This window comes from Mus musculus, chromosome 3 (genome assembly GCF_000001635.26).
Source record: "Mus musculus strain C57BL/6J chromosome 3, GRCm38.p6 C57BL/6J".
NCBI lineage: Eukaryota > Metazoa > Chordata > Mammalia > Rodentia > Muridae > Mus > Mus musculus.
This window is the reverse complement of record NC_000069.6, coordinates 72930399-72942781: the sequence shown is the minus strand read 5'-3', so window position 1 is coordinate 72942781 and position 12383 is coordinate 72930399. Positions and strand designations below refer to the sequence as shown.

General features: G+C 33.1%; 1 protein-coding gene across 1 annotated transcript in view; it reads left to right on the top strand.

Annotated features, from left to right (window-relative positions):
• Sis (sucrase isomaltase (alpha-glucosidase)) overlaps window positions 1-12383 on the top strand; it is a 79307-nt gene that overhangs the window by 25082 nt on the left and 41842 nt on the right. The window contains exons 17-22 of the mRNA NM_001081137.2: window positions 1700-1816; window positions 4029-4183; window positions 5512-5596; window positions 6867-6923; window positions 8573-8697; window positions 10647-10735. Coding sequence (NP_001074606.1) covers window positions 1700-1816; window positions 4029-4183; window positions 5512-5596; window positions 6867-6923; window positions 8573-8697; window positions 10647-10735 — 628 coding nt within the window. The remainder of the gene's footprint in view (window positions 1-1699; window positions 1817-4028; window positions 4184-5511; window positions 5597-6866; window positions 6924-8572; window positions 8698-10646; window positions 10736-12383) is intronic.

The window sequence follows — 12383 nt, the reverse complement described above, 5'->3', positions numbered from 1 at the left end:
AGTGAAATATGACCAAATATGCAAAGTGATTATTTGAAAAGTCGCACAAACATAGGATTTGAATTTAAAACCTCTTCAAAAATAAATACTTATAATAAAAATATAAGAATTTTTATTAGATATTTTCTTCATTTACATTTCAAATGCTATCCCCAAAGCCCCCATACCCTCCCCTGCTCAAGAATTTTTTGAAATATTTTACTTAACATTTAATATATGTCACTATATTTTCCTCTTATTTACCTGCCCCTGCTCTCATCCATCTTTCTTGACCTCAATCTTTTATTATTTGAAAACATTATATCTGTCTATAATGTCTTTTGGTCAAATCTCTCCATTCCTTTATCTCTGTTTCCTCCTCTATTTCCCACAACTTTTCCATCCCAATATCATGTGCTAATTTTAAAACATACTGAGTCCCCCTTATGCACCTAGTACGTACATTGGTATAGGGCAATTTATAGAAGCATACAGAGCCTCTCAGTGGTAATATTCCAGAAGAAAACTGGCTCTTCCTCTAGAGCATTTACTATCAATAGTACCTCAGTTAGGCCATTCACCATTCACTATGCTGGGACTTTGGTTCCTAAAGTCAACCTTGCTTCTTACCTTTCTTATCTGAACATGACAGATATCTTCCAGTACCTACATTCTCTGTTCTTTTTCTTTTCTACCTTTAAGACTTGCAATTGAAATTCAATATCACTGCTCAGGGTTTCACCCTACCACATAAAGAAAGGGGAAATAACACATTGCACACACACACACACACACATTTTATATATAACTATTATAAAAGATATACAGGCTCATGTACATGTACACATGCATATGTACACATACTGTCTAAGTGATTTATATCTTTGCAAATATCTAAGGAAACTTATCAAATATTTAGATGGGTGATTAATTACACATTTAACAAAACAATATAACACACTGCTATTTCTCACATATTCTGTAAAAAACAAAGTACCAGGTATATAAAAATTTTGTGATTAAAGTTTAATTATTTTAGAAGAAAATGTAAGAAGATAATTCCTGGCATGCTAGAAAAATAATGTCTCAAAATGCAATGAACACAATTTACAGAACATGATATGTAAATTGGATTAAAAAGAAATTAATCATTTAGCCAATTGAAAGCTATCTTAAAGATTAAAAGTAGAAAACAGCCAGCATCTGGGAAATGATAGTTTCAGCTTATACATCCTAAATCATTAATATTGAATTTAAAAATCTAGTGTAAATCTATAGAAAACAAGAATAGAATATTGTATAGAATATGTCTGATAAGAAATAGTAAATGAGAAAACCCCATATATTCAGAAAGTTCAAAAGATTATTTTTTCTAAACAGAAAGAGAGAAATCAAAGCTAACTATTGGTGAGAATTGCTTTGTGCAAACCGCTGATAAAAAAAAAAAATGTCTGGTCATCACAAAGGAGTCTGCAATTTGCAATAGGAAAACTCTGGGTGAGAAAAGTGAGGAAAGGAAGGCAGTCGAGAGCAGAGAATAATAATAATGTAGGTAGATACAAAGAAGGAGCAAATATGGAGATTAAATCATTTTAGGGGATGTGTATAAAGGCAAAAGTGCAAGTAGACCATGAGCAATGTTGATTAACTGGTGCATAAAATGGGATGTCCTAGGTAAATTAGAAGGGCTACACTGAGAAAGCACAACCTTGTCCTTTAGGTAGGGGCGGACATCTGTGGATTTTTGGCTAACACCACAGAAGAACTCTGCAGAAGATGGATGCAACTGGGAGCCTTTTATCCATTTTCTAGAAACCACAATGCTGAAGGCTATGCGGTAAGTGACACTTGTTCCTTCCAAGTTTGTTTTGAAACCAACACAACTGTATTTTAAAGCAATGTACTTCCATCTGTATACATAAGGTAAGATCTAAAGTATATAACATGTTTCATAGATAAATTTTTGAAATTATATTTTATGTATAAAATGGACACATGTGGAAATTACAAAACGAAATGTATCCATATTTTTATCTTGGATTTTAACTACTGTGTTTCAGTTTACTTTATAACAAAATATAACTTTTTTATTAGATATTTTCTTCATTTATATTTCTTTTTTTTGTTTATTTGTTTGTTTGGACGGGGTATTTTATTTCTTTTTCTTTTATTATGTATTTTCCTCAATTACATTTCCAATGCTATCCCAAAAGTCCCCCACACCCTCCCCCCCCCCACTCCCCTACCCACCCATTCCCATTTTTTGGCCCTGGCTTTCCCCTGTACTGGGGCATATAAAGTTTGCCTGACCAATGGGCCTCTCTTTCCATTGATGGCCCAAATGCTATCCCCTTTCCAAGTCTCCTCTCTGAAAGTCCCCTATACCACCACCCCTGGCCTGTTCTACAACCCACCCACTCCCACTTCCTGGCCCTGGCATTCCCCTGTACTGGAGCACATAATCTTCACAAGACCAAGTGGCTATCCTCCAGTTAATGGCCGACTAGGCCATCCTCTGCTACATATGAAAATAGAGACAAAAGCTCTGGGGGTTATTGGTTAGTTTCTATGTAAGATTGTTAGCTGTTTTTATAAAAGAAAAAATGATTCAAGATAATATGATTTGAGTCCAAAGACATTTTAGTATGATTAATAAGAGTTCAGTGAACATGCCAGTAAACTCAAAACTTAAAGCACTAGTCTAAAATGGTAGGAATAGTAATACTGGAGAATACAGCTCTTCTTATCTGAAATCTGTGTGCTGTGAGCTATCATAGATATATTTTTAAGAGAGTATAGTAATATCCTTTTAAACCTGCCAGTCAATTAAGAACATGATGATCAAGACAGTTTTCATTCAGTGTTTATAAGTTACTCTCATACAAAAACCACAGTTCCATTGAGACATGTCAGTTGCAGAGCTCCCATTGTGAGGAACTTCAGGGAACACAGCCAAAAGGGGCACAAAGAAGATTCTGAGGAATCCAGTTTCATAGAAGAGATTTATACAAATACTCTGCACTCATTTTGAAGTTTCTAAAATGTAAATGGTATGCCAGGATGAGTATTGTGCCTAGTTAGTAGAGTGTGTGTGGCGGATACCAGAATGGCTATAAGCCAACAGAATAGTGAGACTTGTCGTCAACCCACTGTTCAAGTCTGTACCTCCGAAAACTGATGGAAGGATGGTGACCTGGCAGGGAGAGTCATCCCACAGCTGGGTTCCAACAGGCTCTGACAGGTCATTAGGAAAGATGTTAAAGTGTACAGGACCACTAGAAGAGCCTTGAATCTCCAGAAAACATTCAGCCATAGCAGCCCTCAGTATATTCTGTGTCTGAGATTAGTGAATGGAAAGCATGATTTCACTGTAAATTTAAGGAGGCTCAGTAAATTCTATAACTCTCTAGCACACTGTGTCAACAAGCTTGGCACTGGGAGGAAGTTGTCACCTAGTTAGATCTGGTCACAGGAAGAGTGTTGAACTTTAAAGCTGAAGTCAGCTAACTATCCAGGAAACTTTGTTCTTTGGTTTTCTGGACCCTTAGACTGTTTCTGTTTCTTCTGAGGTCAATGATAATGCACAGGAAAGAATTCTTAAGCACACTCAGGCCTGTACTTGAATGGGTGACATGTAGGTTATTGGTCACATTATGCCATGTACCTGAGCACAAATTCAGGTACAGGCATGCTGATGTAAACTGGAAAGGACCTCAGATTATTTGGCAAATATTTTGAGAACATAAAATTGGAGACAGTCTAAAGAAAACTAAGAGTTTGAAAGCTTATCTGGCTATTTTTCACCTCTTTAAAACTGTGTATTTAAGTGAAAAGCGTATCCTTTAACATAGAGATTAATTAAAATATAACTTAGGATACAAAGCCTAAAACATTCAGGCATAAAGAGGTTATATTCGGGTCAATTTTAAATTTTTTCATAGAAGAGTTCAAATTAAAACAACTTGTTTTAAATAATGATTAGAATAGTCTAATTTTAATGTTTATTTACATATCCTCTTCTTATTTTTATTTCTTTTGCTATGGTATAGGAACAAGATCCTGCCTTTTGGGGAGCAGACTCTCTTTTGGTAAACACATCAAGGCACTACCTAACCATCCGCTACACTTTACTTCCCTTCCTCTACACTCTGTTCTATAGAGCCCACGCGTTTGGTGAGACAGTTGCAAGGCCATTTCTTCATGAGTGAGTATTGAGAATTATAAGTAAGAGTTATAATGTAAGGTATTGGGAAGCTGTATCAGAGGGATCTCTGTCTGCAAACAACAGGACTTGAGTTCTAATATCAAGAACCCATGCAAACAAAACAACAACAACAACAAAAAAAACCAGACAGAGCTACTTTTGAATTTAACTGCAGTGTTAAGGGAATCAGAGGGAGGTGGGTCCCAAGTACTCTTAGATCTGCCAATCTAGCTTAGTCTAAATAATGAGCTACTAGTGCAGTGTGATACCTTGATCAAAGCAATTAAGCAAAGACAAAACAGAGGAAAACATGTGATAATGGGCATGTCAACTTGCTCAATTTTGTACAATGGATATAACACCAATACATTATACACATGTGTATGCACACACACACACACACACACACCAGATACAAATAGTATCCAAAAATATATCATACATTCATATCACATATATACATCATATCAGATACACAATTATTCAACCCCCCACATGATATACATATATATCTTTACACACACATATATATGTATACATATATATATACAAACATAGATATCATACCACACAGACAGAGAAATAGTGATAACAAGTATATTCAGACATGTAATAAAACACTAACAGTAATGACACTAGATCCAAAGTGAATCTAAGATTATTATTTTTCTAGTTGAATGAAGTTTTAGGATATGTATATTGGTTGTACTAAATGAAATTAGTCCTCTGGTAGAAAAGATTAAGCCATGAGTGAGAGGACTTATCAGAAAGTACAGATAAAATATATTAGGGAGATTATACTAGTAAGAAAGGTTGAGAATATAGTAATTACATACTGTTACAACCTGCCAATAGTGTGACATAGTTATAAAATGATACATTGTGTACTTGTATTTTTGTTATGAACTAACAGGAAGTTTTTAGGAAATGACCTAATGTTTCTTTTAAATACATACTAGATTTTTAGTGCAAAAAGTTTGAAAGTGGTTAATGAAATAATTATTGGAATTTATGAACCTGCCTTACAAGAAAATAATAAACAACAAGCTGCTTATTATACATATATATTGATTGTATACTTTGGGTATTACTTTTGTAAGAATGGAAATAACTCAAGCCTGCCATTCTCTGCTCTCCTTTCTTCCCTTCATTCCCCTATGTCTGTCTGTCTTCATGTAAGCCATATGAGCTGCATTAGAACTATTGCTGCAGGATGACATGTTAAAATAAAATTGAAATAAGTATTTTAGGAAAGAACTGGTGAGATAAGCAAGTTACCTCCAATTGTTTTGCAATGTTATATATTAAATATTCTAATTGTTTTAAAGGTTTTATGAAGACCCAAACAGCTGGATTGAGGACACCCAGTTCCTGTGGGGCCCTGCACTGCTGATCACTCCTGTTTTGAGACCAGTAGGCTTTACCTATGTATTATATTTATTGCTAAAGACAATTTTGTGTAGCCAAATCTATAAATACCTTTTAGGAACCCAGGTAACTCTTATTGCTCAAGGAACTGCTTCAAGTTCACAATCTCTCAATGAAATTTAAAATTCCAAAGAAATTTGATATTTAATAAAGTTCTTTCATACACTTAGACTATTAAATATATGAAAGAACATAGAAAGGAGATTGTGTGTGATCAATTTTATACTGAAAAGTTTATTTTATTGCATTCAATTAAAACTTATAATAATATTAATAGCTCACACTTAGGAAGACACAAACATTACAAATTTGCTAAGTTGGTAGTGAAATAGGCATTTAAAATAGCCAATCCCTGGGGATCCCATATACAGTCACCAAACCCAGACACCATTTTAGCAAGAAGTGCTTGCTGACAGAAGCCTGATATAGCTATCTCCTGAGAGGCTTTGCCAGTGCCTGACAAATACAGAGGTGGATGCTAGCATCCAACAATTGGTCTGAGCACAGGGTCCCCAATGGAAGAGTTAGAGAAAGGACTGAAGGAGCTGAAGGGGTTTGCAACCATAGCAAGAACAACAATATCAACCAACCAGACCCCCAAAAGCTCCCAGGGACTAAACCACCAACCTACACATGGTGGGACCCATGGCTCCAACCTCAATTGTAGCGAGGATGGTTTTGTTGGGTATCAATGGGAGGAGAGACCCTTGGTCCTGTGAAGGCTTTGTACCCCAGTGTAGGGAAATGCCAGGGTGGGGAGGCAGGGAGTGTGTGGCGGGTGGCTAGGGGATCATCCTCATAGAAGCAGGAAGATGGGGAATGGGATAGGGTTTTTCCTGTGGGGGAACATGAAAAGGGGATAACCTTTAAAATGTAAATAAAGAAAATATTCAAGAAAAGAAAAGAAAACAAACAAGAGAAGTGAAATATGTGTCTCTTGTTTCTAAACTCCAGTGTCCATGTATCTATGCAGAAATGATCATTTTGCATCACAATAAGCAAGTGGTTTATAGCAATAAAGTACACATATGAATTATAACTGCCAACTAAAAAGTAGTCTCTTTGCCACTTAAATATGGATTTTATCTTATAATGTAAAGTTTATAATTCAGACCTACTGGTGTAAAATAACAAGAAGCATTTTTGCTCCTAAAAAATGAAAAATCTAAAACAATACTTGATAAGAATTGGAATTTCATAAATATGTTTAATATCATATTAATTTTGTGTATTTACACTGGTTTTCTTTATTTAGGAAACAAAATACGTGAGTGCATATATTCCTGATGCTACCTGGTATGATTATGAAACAGTAAGTAACATATATGAATATTTATATCTACATCTATCTATCTATCTATCTATATAATATATATGTTAATGTAGTCATGCATGTGTGTATATGTATATATACATATGTATGTGCATGTATATATATATGTTCTTGTACACACAGTATATAAATTCTTGGAACTTCTGATGTTATTACAGTTGGAAAGCTTTCTAAAATTTGACATACAATTAGACTTCATTACACTTGAAACAGATTTTAAATATGAAGTCATATATCAGCACCCACATGTATTTTTATATTTAAATGGAATTAATAGAGTATTTTAGAAAGAAGTGGAAACATTTAATTCTTTGCTTATAATTTCCATTTCTCTTTTCGTCAGAAAGATGTACATGTTTTAAAAAAAATCCTTTTGAATGTTTTTCATGGCCAACTAGAACAGCCAACATGACAGCATGTATTTAGAAATCGGTTTTAATAACACCACTTCAGATTCAGAATATCTATAAAGTAGCTAAATTTTTAAAACTTACTATATTTCACTTTTATTGGGACTGGTTGTGTGGGACTTTTGTTTGAAAGAATATTAGGAAAGAGTTCTTAAGGCAAGCAAAATTTATTTTGTGTGCATCATTTTCCTATTATTTACTTCTTTATTATTTTAATTATGTATATTTATGAAGTAACATGGTAGCTTTATGAAAGTATGTGATATGTACTCAACAAGTAAGTTGATACTTGTATTTCAAGAATTTCATATGATGGTTTGATTGACACATCAATAATGTGCATATATATGAGTTCAGTGCAATGTTTCATTGCATGTGTGGGTTTTCATGCTGACCAAATGAATGTATTTGCAATTTTCATTCCATTATCATCACTTGTTTTTTTTTTATTTCCTATGAGCTTTCCTCATTAATAATAATTTTTGCTATAAAACGAAAAAAATCATAATTCTGATCCTCCATTTTGATCAATAGTTATACTTCTCTGGTATAGAAAGAAGTAGTACAATTTATCGCATATTCCATCAAATTGTGTTTTAGTGTCTCCTACAGAACCACTCTTTATTTTAATTTCTGTAAAATGAGACAGAAATTTCTCCAGTATTTATTGATAGACTTGCCTTATGACTCAATTATATTACTTTGTCATGAACACGTGACAGTGGTGGGAATGTTTCAAAATTATATACTCATATGTTTACAGCTGTACTATCCTTATAGGAATAAAGCAAGATGAATATATACCAGTTTAACAATGTATATAGAAATGTGATTTGCATATTAAAATAGTGAAATACTGTCATCTGCTGTACAGTGGGTAGGAGTAGAGAGCATTCTGTTGAATAAGGAGCCATGCTGCAGATGAATACTACACATTTTTTTCTATAATGCAGATAGCATTATGAATAAAAATGGTATAAAATAAATGTACAATTGGTAATTATTATAGGATAAGAAAATACTTATCTATATCCTATATTATATTTTAGAAGAAAATGAACTTATTTTCCTATGCATAGAAATCTCAATGAATTATTTTCATCACATAGAAATAAATTAGTAAATAATAATAAATAAAATGTATAAATCAGAATCATGATAAAGCTGATTTAAATATTCATTAACAATAAAAAATATTATTTATTCTTTAATTATTAGGGTGAAAAAAGACCATGGAGAAAACAAAGGGTTGACATGTACCTTCCAGAAGATAAAATAGGATTACATCTTAGAGGAGGTTATATCATCCCTACCCAGCAACCTGATGTAACAACAACAGCAAGGTAAAATGAAGGAATATTGCCTATCACATATGTTCATAATATTTTGTGTTCTATGAGGTATTCTTGTTGCTTGGAGTAAAATCTCGTTGTATGTGGGGACTTACAGTTTTAGAAATTTATATCCTAAGAATAACAGTGGCTGGCTCTGTTTTCTGAAACTGTTTATTGAGGAAATACTAGTGAGTCCATCAGTTTGTGTTAGCAGTTTCATAGTTTGATTTTTCAGAATTGATTACCTATAAAACCATTTCATAAATATGTTCTCAAAAAGTACTCATTATGCAGATCCCTTTAAACAATGGAATCAAATTTTGATTATTGTGTTGAAAGTAATATATTTTGTGTGGAATTGTTGATAGGACCCTACACCATCAGAAGTGTTATCTTATGTTGATGCAGTATTAAAATGTGTAACTGACCTCACAAGTCATTTCCATGACAACTCTGACTTAATTTTAAAAATTATTTTACATTTCTCTTAACATTTAAAAATACCATTGTCTTGGTTATAGTTCCTATGTCTATGATGAAACACCATGACAAAAGCAAGTTGGAGAGGAATTTCCACATTGTAACCCATCCCTGAATGCAGTCGTAACAGTAACACAAGCAGAGTTGGAATCTGGAGGGAGGAGCTGATGCAAGAGATCATGGAGGGGTGCTGCTTACTTGCTTGGTCCTCATGGCTTCCTTATCCTAGTTTCTTATAGAACCCGGTTTCTATAAAACCAGCCCAGTTATGGCAAAACTCACAATAGGCAGGACTGTCCCCATCAATCATTAATTAAGAAAATGCTCTACAGGCTTGCCTACAGTCAGGTCTTATGGAGGCACTTTCTCAAAAGGGGTCCCTTCCTCTCGAAGCTAACGTCTGCTGAGTTGACTAAACTTAGCCAGCACATCTGGATTATCATATAAGTTGGAGGCTTAATATGTTTGAATTTAAGGTTATAGTGTTTGAAATGAACATTCTTATTTAGTAAGTAAGTTAGTTTTATATCTTATTTGTGTGTATACATGCCTGCTTGCTTCTCTGTATATGCTCAATATGTATGCGGTGCCCACAGAGAGCAGAAGAGGTTGTAATATTCCTGATGAAGTTACAGACAGTTTTGATTCATGAAATGTCAGTACTGGTAACCAAATATGTATCCTCACAAGTAGCATGAGTGTTTTTAACACCAATCAATCTACACAGCACTCCAAGCCAGACATTCTTCAGACACATTTAACTCTTTGGTTTTAATAAGAATTTTATAAATTCATTGTTTTTAATAGCTGAGTAGTACTCCATTGTGTAAATGTACCACATTTTCTGTATCCATTCCTTTATTGAGGGACATCTGAGTTCTTTCCAGCTTCTAGCTATTATAAATAAGGCTGCTATGAACATAGTGGAGCATGTGTCCTTATTACAAGTGGGAACATCTTCTGGAGCTATAGGGGTTGGCAACCCTATAGGAAGATCAACAATATGCACTAAACAGTACCCCCTAGAAGTGTATCTCTAGTTGCATATGTAGCAGAAGATGGCCTAATTGGCCATCAATGGGAAGAGAGACCCTTGGTCTTGAAAAGATCATATGCCCCAGTACAGGGGAATGCCAGGGCCAGGAAGTGGTAGTGGGTGGTTTGCGGAGCAGGGCAGGGGGAGGGTATAGGGGATAGCATTTGAAATGTAAATGAAGAAAATATCTTATAAAAGACTTATATAATTTAAATTGTGCAGATAGAATATCCTTCAATGACTAAATAATACCACAGATTTACAATATGTCTTAAAGTGTATAAAATTTGTCTTTACTTATTAAAGTATATTTACATGAAAACTCCAAATACAAAAATTATGATAATATGCAGCTAAAAACTTAGATTGACATGTATTTATTATGTTATAAATTGATTAAAAATAACTTTTAATTGTATACAAACCACATTTTACTTTGTAGCCGAAAGAATCCTCTAGGCCTTATTGTTGCATTAGATGAAAACCAGGCAGCAAAAGGAGAACTCTTCTGGGATGATGGTGAATCTAAAGGCAAGTTTTAATGTATTGTATGCTTACTTATCCATTATCATAACAGTATTTTAGCTTTATTCATACAAGTTCCATTCATAATGGTTTTTATAGTACTTTATTAAATTTAAATTGTGTATATGATTACTATATCAACTTTGTGAATGGTATGTTGTGAAATAGCTGACAAATGCATGTGATTTTATGTTAAATTAAATATTTTAGTTTGATATAATTTGTCAAATTTTCAAGGGTTGGGATTACATCATGGTTTTAAATGTTCTGAACCATTAATTGAAATCTTTAAACATAACATTTTATTAATGAAAGAAAAAAAAACAAATCAATGCCCTTAGCTGTAGTTAATGTCATATCAAATTATTTGAGCCTTTTTGGGCTGTAGGGATGGCTCAGAGGTTCAGAGCACTGACTGCTCTTTCAGCGGTCCTGAGTTCAATTCCCAGCACCCACATAGTTACTAATAACCATCTATTATGAGACTTGGCACGCTCTTCTGATGTTCAGGCAGACCACTGAATACAGAATAAATGAATTTTTAAAAAACAGAAAGAAATTTCTTCTCTGTTATTCAGAGTCCTTTAGTTTATATTTTGAGAATTTAGTACAACTAGAAACAAACTAAATAATTAATAAAATAGCTATGAGCCATTTTATTATACTACGTGAATCATGCATATTAATTTTATGTTTTTAGATTTAATCAATCATCTAAATTTTTACTTAACATGTTTAATTCATTTATTTTAATATGGCATGCTTAGGTTATAATAATTTCATATAAGTGTTATCATACAGTTTCCATTTGAACTCATTACTTTTCAAATCTCTTTAAATTTTATTATGTTTATTTTTCTTCAAAATTGGCTCCTAATCTTCAGTTTCCTTATAAAGATGGCTGAGGAATGTTTTGGTAAACATTTGATACGGATATCATTTTTTTTTGTTACATTTCTTTCATTAAGTATTAAATTCATTACAGGTTAAATTTAATTTTAGAATACCTCTATATTCCTTCCCTTTCCCAAAATGATTAAAAATGATGAATAAGAGAAATGAAATAAGACTGTACTGTGTCATTTCTTCATAGAAAAAATATATAATTTCATAGGTAAAACCTATGCATCAATATTGCATGCAATAGTAAATTATAACAACACGTTAATATTTGTGAGTGCTTTATTAGGGTACTATATATCTCAAACTTGGTGAAATTCTGACTTTCCTGTCTTTGCCTCTATAAAACTGGAATTACATGCTTGGGCAAATACAGCTGACTAGAATAAGTTATGTTTCCTTTTGAATATCTAGACTATTTTTCTATCCATAGAAAAATTAAACCAGAAAATATATTTAATATCTCTGTTAACAAGGAAATACAACATCAAAAATATTAACTTATTATTTGAAAAATACATAGCTGTATTTTTGTTATTATAATTTAACTATAATTATAATATACAATTATAATTATACCACTTCTTTTGCCTTCCTCCCATGTATTCCTTCTTGTTCTCTTTCTAATTCATGACTTTGTTTTTCACTGATTTTTAGTACATACATACGTTCATATATTTGTGTATATGCATATCTTCTGCTCATTATGTGTAATCTTACTTGTACATATATGTTTTCAGGACTGACCATTTGA